General features: G+C 46.5%; 1 protein-coding gene across 13 annotated transcripts in view; it reads right to left on the bottom strand.

Annotated features, from left to right (window-relative positions):
* Positions 1 to 13,132: 13,132 nt before the first annotated feature.
* TEAD1 (TEA domain transcription factor 1) overlaps positions 13,133 to 24,694 on the bottom strand; it is a 271,877-nt gene continuing 260,315 nt past the window's right edge. For 6 of the 13 annotated variants that reach the window (XM_036325426.1, XM_036325431.1, XM_036325440.1 and 3 more), the window contains one exon: positions 13,140 to 14,475. In XM_036325426.1, the coding sequence (XP_036181319.1) occupies positions 14,146 to 14,475 (330 nt within the window). In that variant the 3' untranslated portion in view covers positions 13,140 to 14,145. Of the gene's footprint in view, positions 14,476 to 24,694 lie in introns of all 13 variants that reach the window. The other 7 variants (XM_036325433.1, XM_036325435.1, XM_036325436.1 and 4 more) reach the window with 4 other exon arrangements.

Below are 24,694 nucleotides of genomic sequence, written 5' to 3'. Positions count from 1 at the left end.
AGGAGGGGGGTACAATATATAGAGTAGAATTCACACAAAAAATCTGTTCAACAGAGCGCGCGTGTGTGGCAGAGGGGAGAGAGAGAGAGAGAAAGAGAGAGAGAGAGAGAGAGAGAGAGAGAGAGAGAGAGAGAGAGAGAGAGGTCTTGGCACAAGGGCCACTGATTTGCCTTTTATTTTCAAAATAGAGGGCAAGACTTGGAATTAATGCATCAAAAAATTTATAAGGAAAACCTTTAGAAAACAGGATCTCTCTCTGTGTGTCTTTCTGCACAGGGGGAAAGTTTAAGCTCACCTCACTATGGGTTTTCAAGTATCAAAGACTTTTTCTTCCACGAAGCTGAGATCTGTGGACTGTTGAGATCAGGATAAGAGGGAAGCAGCTCAGGCTGCAACAAGAGCTCTTGGTTCAGTTGAGGCTTCCGCACCCTGAGGGCTGCCAGACGAGGAGAGGATAAGGAGCCACAGCCACACCGCAGCTGGCCCAGGAGAACAATCATCCTCAGGAGGGGGCGGACTGGGGGCGCCCCTCAGGTGTCTTTTAGCTGCTCCAGCGGCTGAGATCTGTGGGCAGATTGAGTTCCCTGAGGACTCTGAGGAGAAGGGTCGCTCATCCATCACCTGCAGAATGTTGTTCTCGCACTTCAGAGACTCCTTGTTGTTTGAAAGGTTTTTGCCTTCTCGAGTTCCTCTGTCAACAGTGTACAGGAAGAAGCCAGGCTGCTGCTGTCGGAAATGAATGCAAGCTCACATCTTATTTGTGACTGCTTATTCATTGCCTCGATCGCCACGCCAGCACTGCCTTTATTTAGAAAGGTTGCGCGTGGGAAAACTTCTCTTTCTGTCTTGGCATTAACAGCGATGCAGAGAGCCCATTCATAAGCAGAACTTTAAAACTCACAAAGAGAAAGAATTTTCCTGAGTGTGTGTGAGTGAACCGTAAAGGAATCAGATAGAGTGACAGCAATGATCATTAAACGTAAAGACATTTCCACAAATATTTTGACACTTCTGTATCCTCACTTCCCCTTTCACTGGCCTGGAGGACCCAGCTACAAAGACAGGCAGGTCAAAGGAAACTGTAACTTATACACACACACACACACACACACGCACACACACACACACACCTCAAAAAAACTTTGGGTTCAACACAGGCAGTAGGGACGACATAAAACATGCGTGACCCTCTCTCTTCTCCCTCTTCTGTTTTTGAAAATAGCATTTATCATCCTTTGCACTTACAGGGTGTCCCAGGAAAAATGTATACACACTTCAACAGCTGATAGCTCGCTTTTGAAAATGAAGTGTATTTTAATAAACACCGCCTTTCTAATTTATTCAGTGTGTGTGTACAGTTTTAGGGGGACACCCTATATTTTTTCCAGATATTTGTTTTTATTGTTACCTGTCTCTTCTCCTAAAAATGAAAACTCCTGGAGAGCATGGCCATTTTCACTCTCGCTCATCCCCGCATCTCCAGGGCGGTGAACAGAAGTGCAGTGAATATCTGTTGAATGAATGAAGATGACCTCAAAGGTGAACTCTTAGGAAAGTGGGCCTGGGCGAAGGTTTTCAGCTCCAGCTCCATCCAGGCCACATGGCTGGAATGCATTCGTGTCACTTTGTCAGACAATGATGGACTCGTTTGGGGGAACAAGCATGCCTTAGAGCTGCACCATCTCTGGGGCTATTAGGCTGTTCCCAACGTCCAACCCCTGACCCCAGGCTGCATGCTTTCCCAAGGACAGGGCGCTAAGATCCCCAGCACTGCAGAGGAGCGGAGGACAGGGGCGCACTTGGGAGTAGCATAGCCTTGACGAGTCCATGCAGTCCTGGGTTTGGGACCAGAAGTGCCAGGGAGATGGATGTTCCTGATGTACATTGAACCTTTTTACACACTTTCCAGACAGTTGCACTTGTGCTTTAGAGGAAATACAATCTGTTTCTCCTCCTTCTTCTACATCTCTTGTTCCCAGGCTCTGCAGGGCTCGAGCTTGGGTCAGATCTAGCTACCTTGTTCATTCATTTATAAATTCATTTAGTCAATGTTTATTGAGCACAAACATGTGCTGGAAATTGTGCCTCTGTGTCCGCAAGAGGTTCTGACATGTGGATTCCAAAAGCTTTTGTGATCTAATATGTTGCTTTCTAAGGAAGTGAGATTCTGATGGCTGAATAACATGTTCAAGTTACCTTGGGGAACACAAGCCATTCCTAGGCTGGGATTTGTCTGCATTGCCTGACACTGTTAATGGATTGTTTCCCAGGCTGATGGGTGCCCCTTTGGAAGCGTTGGTAGCATAGGGGTCTAATTCTGCTGCTTTTGTTGCTGCTTTGCTGTGTGTTTATTTCTGCTGTCGCCTGTGAGACGGTTTCCCTGTGTGTTTCATAGCTTTGGATTGCGGGCTGGTGTTTGACGGTGTTTAACTATGGGATTTCTGTGGAGCCTGGGTTGTGTGTCTTCAAAGAGGTTTTGCATTTGCTTCTGCCAGCCTTGTTACCAGATGAAGATGTTTCTAATTACTGGGGATTCTCCTGCCACTTGGATAGTGTAAATTTAAACCACAAATCCCTGTGGGTATAAACCTGTCAATTGTAATTGGTTTCTGGTTGCTATTTCTCAGAAAGGATTTTTTTTTTTTCTTACCCAGAGCCCTTCACAAATGGGCAGAATTTTTCCAGAATGTGCCCTTAAATGGTATCGGCTGTAATGAAACTCAAACTTGACAGCTCCACCCCAGGAGAGCCCAAACATCAGATACTACTAAAACTCCCTTTCTCAGCTTCTACCCCATGTGTGGACCCTGCACATTTCCTTACTTTTCCTTTCCCTTTTGCAGAAGCGAATTGCAGAAATAGACTTTATTCTGTGACTGTTCTCTAATTGTTCATAATTCATTCGCTAAACATGCTATGTACGAGGCCCCATGTGGAACACAAAAAGAGAGAAACTACTATGAGCCATGTGCTCTTAGGCAGGTTCACGTGTTGTCTTGTTTCATTCTCATGACAATCTCGGCTTGCCTAAAGTCACTTACCTAATCAATGAGAGAACTAGCATTAAACCCACATCTGTCTGGCTCCACGGTCTGCTCTCCCACTAAGCCTTGCAAGGGCTCATGGCAGAGCCAAAGGGAGAAGACATAACCAACAAAAAGGCCCAATATAATACAAATAGTAGAAAATAAAGCAACATGGCAAGAGATGTTACAAGGAAGTAAGGACATGAGTGGTTGCTGGTGATACAGGTGACCTCAGAGGGACCACAGGGAGCTGGGGGAGGAGAGACTTCAGGTAGGCATGGAAGATACTGTCTCAGTGGAGAAGGGGAGAAGCACATTCCTGACAAAGGGGAGAGCATGAGAAGAGACACAGAGGTGAGAGCCACACGCATGTTATGGTCTTCATGGGTAGACAGGCCATGGTCATGGAGAGTGTTGCTGAAAGGTAAGGAGGGAGAAGGTTTAGGCCAAGTATGGAGGACTTTGCATGTTAATGGATTTGGGCTATATCAGGTAGGTAATAGACTTTGAAGGTTTAGGAATATGTAAATGGAAGTCAGGTATGAGATTGGCAAGGAGAGAATAGAGCAAAGCAGAGAAACCAGCGAGATTGGATTCAGTGAAAAGCAAATGGAAAAGATGGATAAATAGACATTTTGCCTATGGCCAAGGCCAGTTGTTTTTAATTAAGCACCAATTCAGTGGGTATTTGAGACATTATCAGGGTACACCGCACTATCACACTCTGTGGACTCCGTCCCAGCCAGGCAACTGGGGCTGTCCCTCCAGCCAGAGCTGTCCCGTGAGCCATTAGCCAAAGTTGCCAGGAGAAAGGGGGGTCACTGTAAGCTGCATCCTGGGAAATATACCCAATTTCAATGCTGGGAAATTCTGAGTTCTTCCTCTAAGCTCATGGGTGAGAGTATGACACTGGTGTGGCTCAGTGGTTGAGCATTGACCTATGAACCAGGAGGTCGTGGTTTGATTCCCAGTCAGAGCACATGCCCGGGTTGTGGGCTTGATCCCCAGTGTGGGGTGTGCAGGAGGCAGCCAATCAATGATTCTCTCTTATCATTGAGGTTTCTATCTCTCTTCCCTTCCCCGCTTCCTCTCTAAAATTAATAAAAATACATATATTTAAAAAAGACAGGTATTAAGTGTTAAGAGCAAATGGGCCTGGTAGCAATGAATGGAACCTGAGACTTGTTTAATTGGCTTTAGGATGCCTAGCACATTGTGGGTCAGCTTAGTTCAAGCAGCTAAAATGAGCAGCTTTAACATTTACACTGGAGGGGCACATAAAGATTGTACCCCCTCCTCTGAACATCCATGTCTCTGTCACTGCACTTACCACAGTGGATTACAGTTACCTGCTTCCATCTCCATCTTCCCCACTGGAGTAGGCGTTCTCTGTGGGCAGGGACTGTGTCCTATTTGTTTACATTCCTGGCATCTGGCACAAAGTCTAGCATAGAGTAGATGCCCAAACTAATTTAATGATGGCTCCGACCAAGATGGTGGCAGTTGGAGTGGTGAGAATTGATCCGTTTCTAGATACATCTTAAAGGTAAAGCCAGATGGGTTTCCTAATGGATTGGATGTGGAATATGCAAGCAAGAGTAAAATAAAGAACGAATCAAGGTTTTTGGCTTAGGAAATGGGAAGGATAAAGTTACAACCATCTAAGAAGGAGAAGGCTGCAAGTAAAAGAGGTTTCCGTGAAAAGATCAGGGGTGCGTGTCTGAACAAGTTGACTTGGGGTGTCCATTAGCTATCCAGTGGAGATATCAAGTGGCAGGTTATTTCTCAAGTTTGAGATCTACAAGAGAAGTTTAGGCCAAAGAAATAAGTTGGGGAGTCATAGGCATAAAAGAGGGTCTGAAAAATCTTCAAATAAATGTGATAAATATTATCACAACAGGAGTGAGAGTAGACAGAGGAAAGAAGTCCAAGGTCTAATCCCTGGAATATTGCAAAAATTCTGAATAGAGAAGATATTAGCATATCAGCCTGATAAAGAGCAACCAAGGAGATAGTGGGGGGGGGGGGGGGAGACCCAAGAGAAAGGGAAGTTCTGGAAGCCAAGTGAAGAAAGCATCTTAAGAAGGAGTGAGGAGTCAACTGTGTCAAATGCTGCTAATAAGTCGGAAGAGGTCTGTCACCAGAATCAGATCAGGCGGGCACCCTAATCCTGGATGTCAGCCTCCAGAACCATAAGAAATAAATCTGCTACCTAAGCTGCCCAGCCTGTGATATTTTGCTATAGCAGCCTGGGCCGACTAAGATAGACTCCTACATTGTGAGGCTCTCCCAGATTTGAAAAAGGAGACATATGTAAAACTTTAGACAATAAATATTAAAAAAAAAAAAAAAAGAAAAAGAAAAAAAGAATGAGCACTAAATGTCTCTCCTGACTCTTGACAACTGGTATATAGTAGGTGCTTAATAAATATCAAATAAATTCCTGTGCCTAAAATAAGTTTGAACCTCTTTGAACTATATTTGCAGCTGTTAAATGAAGGTAATAGCAATGACCTCAGAGGATGAAATAAGATAAGGCCTGTGCAGTGCATAGCAAAGGGCCTGGTCCTTAGTATGTGCTCAGTAAATGGTAGTTATATTATTAGTCCAATGCCCGCAGGTTACAGATGAGCTATCTGAGGCCAGGAACATAGTTTGCTCCAAGTTGCCCAGTTAGTGACAGAGCACAGTTTGTCTGTTGGATTCAGATTCTTTAATTCTTTCCACATAATCAGAGAAATCACCCCCAATGCCCAGGTGACATAAGCAGGGTGTGTCTGAGCCTCTGTAGATGGGCTGAGTTGATGGGAAACCTGGGTATTAGGAGTGAATAGCTCCCCTGAAATCTCTCCATAACTTTCCTTCGTGACCAACGTGGGTCTTTCTAATTTGTCAGGATGCTCAGCAAAAGTGATCCTCACACGCCATCCCACATTTCTCTCACAGCTTTTTCTTATTTTACCAAAATTCTGGTTTTAATTTTTGGGGTTGCAACCCTTGTTATTCTTCTTTTTTTAAATCCTTACCCGAGGTTATTTCTCTTTTGATGTTTAGAAAGAGTGGAAGACATAGGTAAAGACAGAGAAAAATATTGATGTGAGAGAAACACATCAATTGGTTTCCTCCTGCTAGAGCCCTGAACCAGGGCCTAAGCCAGAGAGGAGCCTGCAACCCAGGTATGTGCCCCTGACCAGAATTGAACCCAGGACCCTTCGCTCTATCCCCTGAGCCAAACTGGCTAGGGCTACACTTGTTATTCTTTTCATACCCAAGTCAAGGGACAAAGCTATGCTGCCAGCCTGTTTCGTTAATTATTAGTTATTAGATCATTCTAACTCTAGGTGGAAGATACTATTAGTTATAACTCCAGGTGATGATATAGATATAGAACCAAAACATGTTTCTGGGCAATAATAATGGAACATCTTATGATCTTGGAACATACCCTCTCTCATCATACTTGCAATAGATGAATGGCCTGTCCTTGCCAGAATGAATGGAGAACGTTCATTTTGTCAACGTTTATTAGTGGAATACTATATGCTGCTCTTCTTTTAATAAGACAGTAAATCTTCAGCCCAGTTTATAGGTTGTCTTTCATCCAAAGACCTCAAAGTCACTTTGCTAACACTGCATCATTATTAATCATCCAACTTGCCCAAGGTTGTTTCAAAGGGAGAAACTGAGGTTTCAAGAAGGTGAGGCGACTTCTTAGGGTTATGAACAGGGTCAGAAAGAAGAACTGGCACAGAGCCCACATTCCTCCCTCTCAGAGACCCAGCCCTCTCCCAGCGTTCTCTAAACACTTCCTTTTGGTAGAAAATGTGATTTACTACCTTGGTCTATTGAACAGAAACGAACTCTGGATCCTTCTTCAATGACTCGGAGAAGAGAAAGTTTATTTTTGAAGTTACTTTAAGTCATAAAATGCTTGATTCAGTCTATTAAATAATACCATTGAAATAAGTAAATAGCTTTGTAGTCATAATGACAGCTTGGATTTAAATGGTGCCTGGGCTCTGAAAAACCCTGCAGTTCACAGGATTCCAAAGACCTCTGGGCATTTTGTTGGCCCCTCTTTCTGACTGCAAGCATTCCTTTCTTTCTCACATCTTCCCTCCACCTCCCCACTCCTTCACACACTCCCCTTTCCTCTTACTGAATCATTTCTTCCGATGCACCAAGAGCTCTCGACATAAAAAGAACACCTTGCTTTTGCTGGAGTTGAAGAGAGACTTCAGGCCCTTTGGAATAGGGTGTGGAGTCCTAGCCCCTGAGGTCCTCCAACAGGCTCCTCTGGGGTTAAGTTAAATCCAACCTTGCTGGGAGATCAAGGGTTAAAGTTACAAAGACGCATTAGAGCTCATCAAGCAGTCAAATGGTCCTTTAAAACAATGAAAGGAAAGTAGTTCAGAATAATAGGCTGGCTCTTCCTCAGAATGATTTGGGAAGCCAATGAGTTGTTGGGAGTGTGAACAGGTTCACACTCTGACTTTATGTTTTTAAAAGGATCATTCTGGCTGCTGGGCTGAGAAACAAACAAACAAAACAACCCAAAAAACAAAGAGGGGGAAAGGTAAGCAAGAAACCAGCCAGGAGGCTATTGCAGTAATCCAAGCAAGGGAACGTTCATTCACTCACTGAACTGCATTTCCTGGCCACCGCCTAAGAAGACATCGCCAGGGATCATTTTCCTCTATCACAGGTATTGTGGGAGATTTCCCTTAAACAGCAGGGCTACATCTATGCTGTGAGAGAAAGGTTAAATGTGGTAACATGTGTGAGTTCTTCAAGATCTAAAGGTTTGAAAAATCATGAGAAAGAAATTTCATTTTTAACTTTTGAGGACATGTTTAATAAAAAATTGTTGGTTTATAAATTTTGAGAATGAAAAATATGCTTAACATCAGATGACAATCTTCCTTATGTTAATTGTTATATTATATAGTAAAAATATTTTAATGTAAATCTCCCTTCCCTATCAGAAAGTTTAAGCTGTAAACAAATGCAATGTGTGGTTCTAGATTAGACCCTGAATTAGAGGGAAAAATCTATGAAAGTTATTATTGAAACAATTGAAATATTGGAATATGGACTGTAGATTAGATATTAGTATTGTAGTCATGTCAAATTTTCTGAATTTTATAACTACTATGTTTATATAATGCACTATCTTTATTCTTAGGACATAGTGGAGTATTAAAGATAAACGGGTACTTATACATAGAGAAAAGTCATGGTAAATACAACCAACACTCAAATGGTTGAGAAAAAAAGTATAATGCACATATGTATGTAATGTGTGCACATATAATTATTTATGTGTGTATATAAAGAGATGTATAAGTATATATGTGTGCATATATGTATGTATGTTTGCATGTATATATCCTATATAATAAAAGGCTAATAAGCAAATTATCCCCTCAACTGGGAGTTTGACCAGGAGTTTAACCAGGGGGCGGGGCTGGCCAGCCAACTGCCTGTGGCCCCTTCCCCTGGCCAGCCCTGCCCCCCCAATTGTCCCCCCACCTTGATCAGGGGTGGGGCCAGCCAGCTTGACTCCACCCATGCATGAATTTGTGCACCAGGCCTCTACTATATATATATATATATATATATATATATATATATATATATATATATAATGTAAAAAAACCATTGAAACCTGTAAAGAATTTTTTGTGAGTTTATTTGAGCCAAACTGTCGACATATGCCGGGAAGCAGAACCTCAACGAATTGAGATAGTGCTCCGGAGAATGGCGGGGTTACATTTGCATTTATACATTTGCAATCAAAGGAGGGATGTAGGTGGGTTACATGAAATTCATTGGTGATAGATTAAGGAGGAGGGATAAAGCAAAACAGGGAAACCCCTGGGATAGGATAAAAAGTAAAATGATGGACACATACTTAAGTGGGTACAGGATCAATTAACATGATAATGAAGGAATTTGTAGTATCTGTCCTGGCGCCCAGCACATTTGGTTGTGCCCCAGGGGCTCCAGAAAAAGGGAAGTTACAAGTTACCCAGACATTTCAAGGGTATGTTATTTTAAGAGTCTCATGCTCTACGGACATGGGTATGTTATTTTAGAGGCAAAAAGGCAAATGGGCTCAGTAAGGATCAAAGTTGATCTTGTCAGTGAAGATACTGGCCTAGGATATAACTGCCCACCATAACTGCTTTTAGTTAAAGTTTAATTTCAGTCCGTCCTTTGTGGTTACTTTAAGTCTCTGAGTTTGCAAGACTGCCATGCAGACCTCCCCTGAGCTTGTCAGGTCAGCATGTGGCCCCTTTCGTCCACAATATATATATGAACAAATATGACAAAATAATAACAACCAGAGCTTCTGGATAAAGAGTATATAAAGATTATACCTATTATTCTTAAAATTTCTCTAAATTAGTTTTTAAAAAAGCTTTTTAAAGGTTTTACATCCGCCCTGACTGGTTTGGCTCATTGGATAGAGCGTCAGCCTGCGGACTGAAGGGTCCCAGGTTTGATTCCAGTCAAGGGCATGTACCTTGGTGGCGGGCACATCCCCAGTAGGGGGTGTGCAGGAGGCAGCTGATCAATGTTTCTCCCTTATCGATGTTTCTAACTCTCTATCCCTCTCCCTTCCTCTCTGCAAAAAATCAATAAATTTTTTTTTTTAAAAAAGGTTTTACATCCACTCCAAAGTCAAGTTTACAAATAGAAAACAGTTGAGCCGGTTAAGCTGTAGAGTCCCCCTTCAAAGGAAGAAGTGGCAGTATTTCTATCCCGAAGGACATTCTGCTTGTCCTAAGAAAGGAAGGAGACTCTGAACCTTCTCTGCTTGAACACTTCCTTTTCCAACTAGAAGCTGATAAACCTTTTCCTCTCTCCCCATGGGGACCCGGAGTCTCAGAATCACCCCAACCATTTGCCATCACTAGCTCTCAAACTTGGCTGCAGCTTAGAATCACCCAAAAGCTTGAAAGATGACTGATGCTTGGGTCCTACCTCTTGAGATTCTGATGTCTGGGGAGTGGGGGCTTGGAAGGGTGGGCTGGGCGTCAGGATTTATAAAAACTTCCCACGCGATTCTCCCGTGCAGCCAGTTTGGAGAGCAGGCTGCTTACACCATATTACATCCTGCTGTGTGCTGATCTCAGACCCTGCTGGGGTCCCAGGGATGCTAATCCCCCAGCTCTCTGGCCTTGCTCTTTGGCTGCAGGGAGCACCTTTCCTTGATTGACGGCTTTGCAATCCCCATCTTGGATGCAGGACTGCAGGGTTCTTGGAAGTGTCCATCCTAGAGGGCCATGGGCACCAGAGACCATCCATGTGTTCCAGAGTAGTTTCTACAGCCAGCTCTATACTGGGGGCGTAGCAGAGGCTGCTGGGCATTACCATGGGAAGGTGGCCTTCTGAAGAGCAATGTGGGTTTAGAGGGAGCCTTTTCTTTCAGTTGACATCCCTGCTCTATCCTGAAAGCCTTGGTCTGCTTCTCTAACAGCCCAGAAAATCCAGGGCAGCATGTGACAGCTGTCCGCACCTCCTGGTGATCCGAGGACAGGTCCCCGTACAACCAGCAGAGTGGTCAAGCAGGGTGGGTGGTCCCCAAACCGTTCCCATCGCACAGATATGCTCTTTGTTCCCTCTCCCCTTTAAGTCACCCTCCTACATTCTTCTAAAGAAAGTTATTCTCGCCAGCCCTGGAATGCCATTCGGAACAGCCTCTGGCATGGCGGAAGGTACTGCCTAGGCACTTTTCATCTCTAATCGCCCTGCTCACCTATTCAAAGATACATTTTCAAAGCTATGGGAGCAAGTTACTCATTCAAACGCTGTTAACAAATAACAGGATTTATGTGTGTAATAGGTAGTTACTCAGCTTTGAAAATTTGCCCTGAAGAGTTAAAATTTCTGCTTCATTGGAAACTGAGGGGGGGTGGGGGGGGGGGAGGCGGGTAGGGAGAATGTCCTTGTGGGAGGGCTTTCCAGCCCCTGGAATTTTCTGTCTGATCTCCCTCCCCTGCATCTGAGCTAGAACCGGAGATCCAGAGAGAGATTGCAGGAGAGGGAGGGCTGGGGACAGTGCAGGGCTGCAGGTGTTTGGCTGCTGCACCCGTGAGGGCTGCTCCCCCACCCCATGCCAGCAGACACCCGCCAAGACTTGCTGGAGCCCATGTCAGGGGAGGCAGCTTGTAAACTACTCTCCAGATCGCCACTGCAGGTTGGATGGAATCATAGAGAGTGGAGTGAGGAGGTGCCACAGCCCAGGCTTCAGGTGGAAGCCCGCCAGGAAAGGCTGGTGGTCCAGGGATGACGGGCCACAGTCTCCAGCGAGCTCTGCAGGGCCTACTCCTGCTCAGTGCAGCTTCCCCTTCCAAAGCAGCCAGAGCCATAGCTGGAGGCTGCGCCCTTCTCTCCCACCTCTAGTAGAATTATTGCTTTTCTCTTCTAATATTATTTCCTGAAGTCCTATACTCTGAGAGCATGACACTGAAGTTCTACACTCAGAGACATCCTATACTCTGGGGGGGCTGCAGTCTGGCCCATACAGTAAGTGCTCAATAAATGTCAGTTCTGTGGGTTTGCAGACCTCGGGGTGGCATTAAGAAGTATCTTATGCCCTAGCTGGTTTGGCTCAGTGGATAGAGCATTGGCCTGCAGACCAATTCCGATAAAGGGCATGTACCTCAGTTGCAGGATCCTCCCTGGCTCAGAGCCTGTTCAGGAGGCAACCAATCTATGTGTTTTTCTCATGTCGATATTTCTCTCTGTCTTACCCTCTCTCTAAAAATCAATGGAAACATATCCTCGGGTGAGGAAAGAAAAAAGAAAAGAAGTATCTGTGAGTCCTGCAGTGGAGTGAGGTGGCAACAAGGGTGTTAAGCCTGCACGTTAGGGCAGCAAAGGGACCTCACCTGGGTTGGTCCAGCACCAGTTATTCTCCAGTTTGGCTCTTCTGTGGACAAGTCCAAGTTTCAAAGAGTATGTGTGGGATTGGAAAATATTCATCAACAGAAGAAATGATGATGCAATGAGAGGTGGGTGAGGGGGTGCATGGAGCCAGGCAAGAGGCAGAAGGAAGGACCTGAGTTTCCCCTGGAGGTGGCTCCTGAGCCTGCAGGCAGAAAGCGGGGGCGGCGACGGGCTGCGCAGAATGCTGAGCCTGCAGGCAGAAAGCTGGGGCTGCGCAGAATGCCACTCAAACCACCTGGGAGCTTCACAGGGAGCTGTGGGGGAGGGGGGAGAGGAGAGGGGGTGAAGGAGAAAGAGCAGGAAGGGGGGAGTCAAAGGTTAAGTTCTCAAGTTCTCCTTTTCTAGTGGTGAGAACAGTAGGCTCCCCTGGGGGGAAATTCAGTCTGGTCAACGTCCCCCTCCTATCATGGCTTTGACCTTATCAGGCTCCTCCGCCTGCTCCAGGCCACCCAGACAGGGACTCACAGATTATACCTTGAGAGTAAACGCTCACAAGACCCAACCCAGCGCTTTACATATCTCACCTCCAAATCTAGAAAGAACGCCTGAGCCTGAGCTCCTCCGATCCTGCGCTTCGGCTCGCCCTGCATCACCCCCCAAAGTCCTTATCTCGGATCCTGATCTTGACACTGATCTACGTTTTTGTGATAATGGTTCAATTACACATGCATTTATCTCCTGATTTTCATACCCAGCCTCAATCCAAGGAGGACTGGAGGCAGTTTCTAAAGTTTCAACGTGGTAACTGCTTTGATCAACCTGACTTTCCTACCGCCCCTCCCCCTTCGCAAACAGCTGTAGCCACAGCCACAAATAGAGTTCTTTCTAGTTTAGTTGTAAGACAACATACGAAGCACCTTTAAAATCTGGCTCCAACTTTTAAAATCTGTGCAGCTTAATTACTATCCCAAGAAGATTTAGACAGAATTGGGCATCCGGGTCACAGCCAAGGCCCAGTGTTGTGGCTGAGCTGGGTGGGCTGCCCGACATCCACACTCCCCCCCCCCTCCCCCATACCTCCCCCCCCCCCCCCACGTCTGGCCCTCCCTAGCACCGTGCTGATCCAGGTGCTGGAGTTCGGATTCAGAATGTGGGAAATCCAAAAGTGCGACCTCCTCGGTTCTCTCTCCTTTGTTAGGTGCAAAGAAAGAAGTGCAGAAAGGCTGTCCTGGAGAGAGAGATTTCGTTCAAACCGGAGGGCGTTAGAGGGGGGTTCTCTCTTGGAGGAGCCCGTGCAAGAGGTCTTGCCAGCTGGGGCCTCACCGGCACCCTGTCCCGCAGGGAGTCAGCGGATCCAGGCCGGACCTGGACCCGTACTCCTTTGCTAGAAGGCCTCTTGGCCCAAGTCCAGCTCAGCACGGGAGGGTCCCGGCTTTGTCCTTGGCGGGCTTGTTGCGTGGAGTCCTTCCCTTGGGGGCTCCCACCCTGTGGGAAGCTAGCAGGCACCCCGTCCCACATCCACCGGGCATGCTTTGGGCGTTGCAAAAGGGCTCGCTTAAACTCAAGATCCCTGCGCCGCTTGCGGGGGAGGGGGGAGCCGAGGACCGAGGCCTTGTATTTCTGCCAGATAAGGGGCCAGATGTGTTCTCTCCTCACCCGAAAAGGCTACGGAGAAGGCAGAGGGACAACATAGGGGCATTTTCCTCATTCTGTTGTTGTTTATTCAGTTAAAATAGATCGCTAAAGCACCACAGAAGACGGCATTTCAACATACAATGAAGCAGCTCTTTGGTGAGAGCAGAAAGCTGCTTTCGAAGCCTGGCTGAGCCTGGGGGTGGGGTGGAGGGGATGGGATAACCTGAGAGTTTCCATTTGTGAGTCTGGTCAACACGGCATCTACCCTCCTATTGGCTTGTCACACCACGATGGTTACTGTTGTCGGGACTCCCTGACCGATAAAGAAGTGGAGGCTCAGAGAAAGGGAGTGCATGGCCCAAAGACCCCGCAGTCGTGGTGGGATCAGGGTTGGAATCCAGGCCTGGCGATGCTAGAGCCCTCAGCTCAGCCACTGCCTAGTGCCAGGCTCTGTGCGGTCCCCACCTGACGCTGTGAGTCCTGCTTCAGGTGCTGAGCACAGCCGCGCACACGGGCCGTGTCCACCCACTGCGCACCGGGCGCCGCTGAGAAGCACAGTGCTGGCCCCTTGAGTCGTGACTGTCCATCAGTGACGTGTCCTGCCTGTCACAGCTGACTCGCCTCTCTTGTTTGTGGTGGCTGCCCCACCCCGGCATGCGTTTGCGTTTGCAATCTCCGTACCACATTTCCATGGACTACGAAACATGTCAGCTCTGTCTTCCTTTGACACCAGTATCACTGGGGGCCTCTCTTTGGAGGCTGAAAGTCCTCTAGGCGGCTCCTGAATGCAGTCCATGTACATGGAACTTATGAAATGACTGGGGACGAAGGAGAGCTCACCAAAGACAGCTGTCATTGGGTTTGAATCGCTGCTGCGTTCCTCCTTACAGTACGGCTTCAAGGGAAGCAGAAGGAGCTGTTGGTAAAAAGGAAAAAACAGTTTTAAAAAGTCCTTTTTCTGTCTGATGAGAATGTAACCCAGGTCACAGGCCGTGGGTGGGTGCCAGTTTTCTTCTTCTCCTGGGCCCGGAGAGGGTGAGTATAATACTGGCAAAGCGAAGCAAAAAAAAAAAAAAAAAAAAAAAGTATTTTCCTGTTTTTTTCTTTTGTGGAGGGGGAATGAACTTAGGGAAAGAGCAGGCCTTGTTGACCGTAGGTAGACCAGGGTTCAAACCCACATTTTCTCACTTCATACTAGTAGCTGTGTGACGGTGGCCACACTACATCAAAGTGCTCTAAGGACTAGAGGCAATCCATGCAGGCCTCCCAGGCCCCAGGGGAGGCTCTGTGCCATCGGCCTGGCCCTTAGCAGGAGCGAGAGGGCACGTGGCCGCATGTCCCTGCCGGGGTGTGTGCTGTCAGGGCTGAGGAAGTGCTCCTGTTCACGGACAGACAGCTTCACAGGAGTAGCAGTGCCCCAGGCCACCTCGCCCGAGGTGGGGCTCAGGAGGGCAGCTTCTGGTTTTCAAAGATAAAAAGCAGCAGGCAACCAACAGCCCCCTACTTCGGTCACCCACCTTCCTCCAACATACACTTTCCCCAAAGTCTGCTTGGTACCCCTAGTGCTCCAGGGAGAGAAGCTCTTAAGTGGCAGTTTGCTGCCCTCTGCTGTCCATCTGGAGAACTCCCTGATGCTTTGGCCCTGCTGCTGGCCTTAAAATTCCAAGGAGCTTGGGAGCCCGGGACTCACCCAATCATTCTGAAAGGTGTACCCCAGGAAAGGGGTAGTACCAGGACCGGCTACATAATCCGAGGGGTGGGTCCAGCAAAAAATGGAGTTCTTAAGAACTCCAAGATGGTGACAACAGAATATTAAGACCAAGTGATGGGCACTACTGAGGGCAGAATTCTGTGCAGCTGCAGGTGTGGCGTGCAGGAAGCTGGCCTTTTGTCCTTATTACCTGCTCCTGACTTTAGGCTTCTGGGCCTATCACATAGTCTCAATAGTTCCCTGAGGAACTGAAAGTTACTAGGACATGTTTGGGGAGAGGAGGCGGGGGAAAGGGCCTTTTCTAATAAGCCAGACTGGGGGGACCAGTTTCCCTTAGCTATAACGCAGCAGCAGCACAAATCTCACCTCTCCCCTGCTTCCTGTTGGAATTTGAGGGAGGGGAGGAAAAGCATGCCACGTCCTGGGAACGAATTCAGACTCAGGAGTTAGACAGATGGAGATTCCAAGGTCAATTTGGTTACAGAACAGACTATATTGAAGGACAGCGCTGACCTATAATAAAGACTGTGCTAAACTTCACTCTCGAATTCCACCCACCCGGAGAGATGCGCCCAAGTGAGAATGTGGAGCAATTGCTGTCGCCCGCTCACCGGCAATTCAGTGCATCCCCATGCGCAGCGGCGAGGAGTAGAGCAGGTGCGAGGAGTATCTAGGGGACAAGCCCTTCCCAGGGAAGCCAGAGCAGGAAGAGGTGTCTTGGGCACTAATGAGGAGATGGAAACCACTCCAAGTGCTTCCAACAAAGGGCACTGGATGCAAGGAGATGGTTTCACCGAGACGGCGGGAGAAGCTAAAGCCCAAGATGAACAGGAAGCCGCTCCCACTTTTAGGATGAGGAGCGAAAGGATAAGGTGGTGTTCCCAGATCCACGGGCCAGATCACTGGGAGAAGCTGGGACTCTGTGGGTACCTCACATAGGAGCTAGAGCCATGAAGGAAACACAGGCCCTGCTCTTCCTGAAATGGAAAGAGACGGAGGACAAAGCCCTGACTCCTCCCGACTTCCCACCCTCAATCACCTACCAGTGATTTGAGCCACACCCCGCTGATTGGAGCAGCTGACCAAGGAGGAGGCCGGAGAAGACAAGCAATAGGGGTGGGGCCCCCTGCACTGCGGAGGGGGTGGAAGGCAGGGAATGCGTCTGAGCAGAGACACGCTTGATGAGTACAAACTCACATGGCCAGAGGCCTAGTGGATAAAAGCTAAATTCTGCCCCATGACATGAAAGGTCTCTCTCAGGCCAGACCACTTAGCAAACCACATTTCCTGCTACTCCCTTTTCCTTGTTCTGTCAGGTTACTTCCTAATTCTGGGATCTGTGTCGCTCCCTGTTCCTGGAATGTCCTCGCCATCACCCCTTCTCATTGTTTCTCCTCTACTCTGCTTTCCTCTCTTCACTGCACACTTCTCCCCCTTTTTCTCCCCTTTCTTTCCTCTTTCCTTCCTTTCCCTTTTCATCCCTTTCCCTCCCTCCCTCTTTCTTGCTTGCTTGTTACATGAGCAGATTGAAGTCAAAGTCTTTATTAGTTGTTACTGCTTTCCAATAAATGTTTCTTAAACATCAAATATTAAAATGTTGTTACCACTGACCTCCACTCCACCTCCACAGATAGGAAGCCCCAAATCCAGATGTAACGGATTAAAACCACTCCTAACTTGCTTTACCAAGCCACTAGATGTCATATTGATTTCACAGCAGAATTTGGGAAGGCCATACAAGAACTTAAAACCTTAAAAAAGATATGAGCATCTTGCCTGGCTGGCGTTGCTCAGTGGTTGAGCATCGGCCTATGAACCAGGAGGCCACCAGTTCCATTCCCAGTCAGGACATATGCCTAGGTTGTGGGCTTAGATCCCCAGTAGGGGTTATGCATGAGGCAGCTGATCAATGATTCTCTTTCATCATTGATGTTTCTATCCCTTTCATCCTCTCCCTTCCTCTCTGAAGTAAATAAAAAATATATTTTTTAAAAAATCTGTTAAAAACTGAGCATCTTAATATTTGCCCTCAAAACATCATAGTTAGCCTTCTGTTTACAGTAATATGTGGATAAGCTTTTACTGAATAGCCCTGGCTTGTTTGGCTCCGTGGATAGAGCGTCGGCCTGTGGACTGAAGGATCCCAGGTTCAATTCCGGTCAAGGGCACATGCCTGGGTTGTGGGCTCAATCTCCACTGGGGGGTGTGCAGGAGGCAGCCAATCGATGATTCTTTCTCATCATCGATGTTTCTATCTCTCTCCCTCTCCATTTCTCTCTGAAATCAATAAAAATATATTTAAAAAAATATTTTACTGAATAGACGTAACAAAAATGGAAGCACTGGGAAGTGAACAGGAGCAGGTAGATTTTGGTGGGAAGTCGCTCTCCAGACATGAGAGAGAATTTACAGAAAACGAGGCCCCATTTCTGCTGCTTTTAGCCAGGGGTCAGGTGCAGGCCATATTGTATGGGCCAGTGGTGGTGCTGGGGGAAAATGCCATATTTTGGGTCCATGAAAATAGAACATTGAGTCCAGGGTGACTACAGCTGCCAAAGGGATGTGAGGGAGTCCTGGAAGGGAGGAAGCCAGAGAGGGGTTCCCCAAATTCTATCTGCTCAGGCCTCTGGCTGACCGCTGGACCATGCATACACAGAACAGACACACAGCACCTCAGCTAAAGACCAAAGGGTCTGCAAGAGATTGGAGCCTCCACCCAAGAAACAGAGTTAGAGTTCAGTCAGGAAAAATGCTCGCTAAAATGAAATGAAATAACCCATTAGAGAAAAATATCAGAATAGAGAATCTCCACATTAACATGAATAATATACTCAATCTAAAATTACCTAGTATATGAAGAGCCAGAAAAGGGGGACCCGTTCTCAAGTGAAAAGCTGTTATGCTAAGTAAAAAGAATCAAATACAAAGAACTATATGCTGTATGATTCTACTTAAGTTCTCCAAAAGGCTAAATCTCACAGGCACAGAAAGCAGACCTGAGCTTGCTGAGGTTGAAAGTCAGGGGAGGGGATTAAGTGCAAAGGGGTATGGGAAACTTTTGGGGTGATGAATATGTTCCCTATCTTGATTATTGGTGTAATTATGTAACTATTTACAATTGCCCGAACTCGACAAATTATGCACTTAGAATAAATTTTACTGTATTATAAATTATACCTCAATAAAGTTGGAGAAAAAGTAAGTGAAATGAAAAAAATAACAGCCTCATTGGTACATATTTCAAGTGTTCTTTTGCTCATATCATGGTTGATTATGTAAATGAGTCCATTTATATTTTAATTCTTTTGTTGCTGGTTCAGGCCAATGAGGCACAGCATTCCTGGACAAGTCCCTGGAGCACCTGTGCAAGAAATAAACCTGTGTATACATTTTGTTGTTATAGGTTATAAATATGTTCACCTTTTAGGTAACTCTGGATTGTTTTCTAAAGGGATTGTACTAATTTACACTTCCACCAGCAAGTATGAAAGCTCCATGCTCCACATCTTTACTCACATTGGCAGTATCAGATTTTAAATTTTTATATCTGTTGGGCAAATCTCATTGTGGTTTTGAACTTTCATTTCCCTGATGACTAATGGAGTTAAGTATCTTTTCATACGTTTACTGGCCATGCAGATTTCTTTTCTAGAAGGGATGGGGGAAACTGTCCTGCTTCTGTCATTTCATGAGAAGGCAGGATTCTTCGGAAGAGATAATAATGCTGGGAAAAATAGAAAGCAGCAGAAAAAGAGGAAGACCAAATATGAGCGGGATTGACTCCATAAAAGAAGCTGTAGGCATGAGCCCACAGGAGCTGAGCAAGGCTGTTGAGGACAGGACAGTGTGGACACCACTCATTCATAGGGTCACCAGGAGTCGGAGCTGACTCAATGGCATGAAACACACACCTTCACAACTCAGGATTTAATATCCAGGCAAAGACAACTGGGGTTGATCCTGTGTCAGCCAGACCATGTGCTGCTAAATGGCTCCTGGGAGCTTGGAGGGAATGATGGTCTAAATAAAGTGGAGGTCTGGCACTGTCTCGGCAGGAAACTGAGGCAGGACTCAGAAGGCTCAGAGGCAATGCTACGGGGATGACCCACCTCCTGACCATGTGCCCTAGAAGAACAAGAAGACACGTCCTTCACTCAAACAATAGTGAATGGGGCACCAGCTAAGACACTCAGTGGTGGCTTGCAAGCCAAGGTTAATGGCAGGGGATAGTGACATGGAATTGGGTTCTCTTGTGTGAATGGAAATGATGGATTCTGAAAGAGCAGAGGCAAGGTGGCAGCAGTTAGCTGTCAAAGGCACAATAACAGTTACCATGATAGGTAGCAAGAAATGGCGACCAAGGGATCTGTGAGATAACTAGTAGACTACGGTGAGACAGGAGTGAGATAGATGGGTACCCATCAAAAATGTCCCTTGGCTGTTTTCATCATAAAATATGGTGAACAGACACCAGCTGCTGCAATAAAAAATCACCACCCATCACTCACCCTTCTCAGATCTAAGTCTGTTCTTAGACCCAGAGCCCATTGATCAAAGGGGAGGCTGGGACACCTGGGGAAGGATACTCTGCCACAGGCCATCTAAAGGACCTATAGCCATTTGCCAGAGTCTCTATACATCTACACACTGGGAAAGGGAAACCCAATATCATAAGATTATTGTAAGCAAGACCTTGCCTTTTGGCTTAGGATGGTAGTAATTAAAAAAAAAAAAAGGACCAGGTAATAATTATTTTAGGTTTTGTAGGCTATAGAGTCTATTACAACTAACTCTGCTATTGTAGCATGAAAACAGCCATGGCAATAAGTACGCAAATAGTAGTGGCTATTTCAATAAAACTTTATTTACAAAAACAAGCATCAGGCCAGATTTAGCCCACAGGCCACAGTGCCAGACCCTGGGTTTCAGACAGTCAATATTATATAAAAATTCCATGTGTGCTTGAAAACAATGTAGAGTCTCCAATTGTTGGGTTCATTACTTTGTATTTTGTAAATTAGAACAGCACATTGTTGAAATCATCTATGCCCTACATTTTTGAGATCTTGTCTTATTTTGAAGGAATCCTCATGAACTCCAGTAATGATTTCTTCCTTGAGCTACACTAGTGTAAGAATAATATAGCTACATGGGCTTGCTTTTGGTGTTTTGCACGTCTAGTTTTTATCCTTTGTTTTTGATCATCCGGTGCCTTTATATTTTAGTTTGATCCTTATCATAAGCACAGAGCACAACTTTTAAGTCTGAGCCTCTGGGGAGCCAAAGCAAGTGGGAGACTGTTGCTTGAAGAAAATGCAGCCTATTTGCTGGTTACCACCTAGCCCAGTGGTCGGCAAACTCATTAGTCAACAGAGCCAAATATCAACAGTACAACGACTGAAATTTCTTTTGAGAGCCAAATGTTTTAAACTTAAACTATATAGGTAGGTACATTGTTATTAACTTAATTAGGGTACTCCTAAGCTGGCCTTTGCTAAAAATCGTCCTCAATCTGATTGAGGTGCGTTCGCTGAGGTCGACCCCTTCCAACTCTCCCATCCGCACTCGTCTTGTATACTTGCTTCGTCTAGCTCCTTTCGTTCATCCTCTATATGTCCAAACCATCTCAACCTATGCCGGGAGCCGGTCCATGCTTGCTGTTTCAAGGGACCTGGCATATATGGCATACTGTTCTTAATATGTTTGCTCACCTTCTTGGCACTATGTGTTTTAACCAAGGTCTCTGAGAAAGGTTGTTTCCCCAGGTAGGGATTTTCCCCTGAAGTTAGGGAGGGAATAAAACCTCTTAACTAAGTGCCAGGTGGGTAATTAATCACTTTAACTACGAACAATCATGCTTAAGCTACATAATCTTTACTCCCTGGAATGGAGATAAGAAATGCCCTAACCTTTGAAATAGAGATTGATAGGATTGGAATCAACTGGTATAAATACAGATGTAAGAAGTCAGAACCAAGAGAGACAGAACCTAGGCACAGAACCTACACAGAACGTTCTCTAGAGACAGAAGAACTTCGCTGGAGAGAACATGGCAAAAGTTCCTGGATAGAAACTGGCCTCAGAACCTAGAGACAGAACCTAGCAAGAGAACATAGACACAGACCCTGGCAGGAGATCCTAAGCAGAACTTCGCTGGAGATCCAGACCAGAACTTGGCTGGAGATCCTGGCTAGAGATCCTGGCTAGGCTGCTGATCAACTGAACACTGTCTCCGTGTTCTTCCTTCTTTGCCGACTCCATCCACACCTTTGGGGACCCCTGGACCTGCTGGGGTTGGACCCCGGCATCTGGCACCCGAACAGGGACCCCTAGGTAAGCGCCCCGCACTCGGGACGGATAGGACTCCACCATAGGAAGAGGGTGGATAGTCTTTGCCGACTCCGTCCACACCTTTGGGAACCCCTGGAACAGGATTCCCCTAGGTAAGCCCTCCCCATTGAGAACCCCACACTCGGGACGGATAGGACTCCACCAGGGTACTGCAGACCCCCCTATAGAGGATAAGTAGGGTAAGAAGGTGGATAGTACAGAACTTAGATTGAGAAGATGTGCCATACTGAGTCCAAAGAAAGAAGACTCTGTATTGATCTTTAGATTAAGAAGATGTGCCATACTGAGTCTAAAGAAATGACTCTGTATTGATCTTTTAACACATATGCTTGCTAGCAGAGGAATTAAGGTTACTCCCAGTCAGACAGAACGTTTTATACAAGAAGTATGTCCATGCTTTTCTGAGGAAGGAAAGGTAAATGTAAAGGCATGGGAGAAGGTAGGCCTAAGGAGCCTTATCCTTAACCCCACTGCAGCCTTTCCACCCCGGGAAAGTGCAGGATTGGCAAGCTCTCCCTGGGGTGATAGATCAGGACTCAGGTAATAGCGGAAAGCGCCAATCCTACTCTTAAAATGGATACAAGAGAGCATTTCAGGGTTTTCTTTTTAATGCCCGCTTTTAAAAAATAAAAAAGGGGGAATTTGTCGGGAGCCGGTCCATGCTTGCTGTTTCAAGGGACCTGGCATATATGGCATACTGTTCTTAATATGTTTGCTCACCTTCTTGGCACTATGTGTTTTAACCAAGGTCTCTGAGAAAGGTGGTTTCCCCAGGTAGGGATTTTCCCCTGAAGTTAGGGAGGGAATAAAACCTCTTAACTAAGTGCCAGGTGGGTAATTAATCACTTTAACTACGAACAATCATGCTTAAGCTACATAATCTTTACTCCCTGGAATGGAGATATGAAACGCCCTAACCTTTGAAATAGAGATTGATAGGATTGGAATCAACTGGTATAAATACAGATGTAAGAAGACAGAACGAAGAGAGAAAGAACCTAGGCACAGAACCTACACAGAACGTTCTCTAGAGACAGAAGAACTTCGCTGGAGAGAACATGGCAAAAGATCCTGGACAGAAACTGGCCTCAGAACCTAGAGACAGAACCTAGCGAGAGAACATGGCAAAAGATCCTGGACTGAACCTGACTACAGAAATTGGCAAGAGAACCTGACTAGAACCTGGTGACTGAACCTGGCTGGAGAACCTGGACAGAACCTGGCTGGAGAACCTAGCAAGGGAACATGGCTACAGAACCTGGCTGGAGAACCTGGAGAACCTAGCAAGACAACTGGACACAGAACCTGGCTGGAGATCCTGAACCAGAACTTCGCTGGAGATCCTGATCAGAACTTGGCTAGAGATCCTGGCTAGGCTGCTGATCAACTGAATGCTGTCTCCGTGTCATTCCTTCTTCGCCAACTCTGTCCACACCTTTGGGGACCCCTGGACCTGCTGGGGTTGGACCCCGGCAAACCTACCTTTCTCAATCCTCGACACTACATCTTCTTTCACTCCACAGCGTTCCCTAAAATTAACTTAGTAAACTTTAAAGTTTTAAGTCAACTTCGCACTGTATGTGTGCGCCCGCACGTGGTATTTTGTGGAAGAGCCACACTGAAGGGGCCAAAGAGCCGCATGTGGCTCGCGAGCTGCGGTTTGCCGACCACTGACCTAGACTAACGTGACGCGTGGGCATTAAACAGGGAAGTGTCTTCCAAGGCAGCTTGAGAAAGTCTGTGGCTTCACAGGCCTATAGAACACTGCTTTCCTGGGATGGTATCAGTTGCTCACTGACTACCCAACAGCGAGTTTGGCGTTTAGTAAGTTGGTAATTGTGCTTATTAGTCCCCTGTGGCACTGAGGCAGGAGGAAATGGCCAGGGTTCCCCGCCAAGGTGCCTGTCCCCTAGTTTCACTAGAAGGCTTTACGCACCCTTCCCTTCACTCCTTCGATGTCTCTACTCAATGATGTTAGTTTACCGAGGCTGTCTCTCCCTTTGCTGAACTCAGATGGCTGGAACCACGGTTGCTAACAAAGGATGCTTCGAAGGATGGAAGCACTGTGCTTTAGCGGAGGAGCTGGAGGGGAAGGTGCCACGCGGCCAGCGCCGGAGCCAGGACGGCAAGGCAGGAAGTCTACCAGCTCTAAATTCTGGCCACTTACCAGCTTTTATGACCCCTCTCTGGGCCTCAGTTTCCTTATAGGAAATGATTTCTTTATTCAGCATCATGTGGGTTAAAGGAAATAGTGACTAGTGCGTATGCAGGTGCCTTCCTTTTAATAAGGCCTCAGCCAAAGGCTCCACAGCCCCCTCCCTCTGCCCCATGCAGCACACTGGACAGCTGCATGCCTCTCAAACAGTGGCTTGCTGAAAGTGTCTCTTCAAAGGAGCTGGAATGTTATTTCTTCTCTGTTCCCACTCCCATCAGTGCCTCTCAGGACTTGAGGCAGGCTTTCCCTTGAGATTTCAAAGAAATGGGGAGAAGCAAGACCCCCTGAGGATCCTTTAGGATCCCAGGATGCATTTGGTCCCACTGTCAACAGCCCAAGGTCATCTTTGTTTAAGAAAGTCGTCCCCTTCCTCCATCCAGATTTCAACCCCGCCTGCTTCCACAGAGTCTCGTGAGCCCAAATGCAGGGGCCAGGAGTCCAGGCTGAAGAGTCAGGGTGGCCTACTGAAGGCTCCACCACTCTCTAGTCATGACTTCGGATGACCTATCCTTTCAGAGCCTCAGTTTGGGAGTAGTAATGTCACTGTCATTGGGATTATTCTGAAAATCAAAAGAAACAACATACACACTTCAGACCAATACACTTGGCCCACTGCTCAGCATATAGTCAAAACTCAGTAAAGCCAGGGTGTCTTTATACACGTGTGTTACATGCCCGAATCACAAATCCCATGGTGACGCTGAGGACAGGGCCCGGGGTTACAGCGCAATATGTAGCCCAACTACTGAGAATTAAGCACCAGGCAGGCAAGAGCCATGCTGTATTTACCTCTGTGCCCCACTGTCAGCTCTGCCCCTGGCTCCTGGAATACGCCCAGCAAGTTGGGTTCGCAATAAC

The sequence above is a fragment of the Myotis myotis genome, unplaced genomic scaffold (genome assembly GCF_014108235.1).
Source record: "Myotis myotis isolate mMyoMyo1 unplaced genomic scaffold, mMyoMyo1.p scaffold_m19_p_10, whole genome shotgun sequence".
Lineage (NCBI taxonomy): Eukaryota > Metazoa > Chordata > Mammalia > Chiroptera > Vespertilionidae > Myotis > Myotis myotis.
The sequence above is the reverse complement of the archived record's forward strand: the minus strand, read 5'-3'. Positions and strand labels throughout refer to the sequence as shown.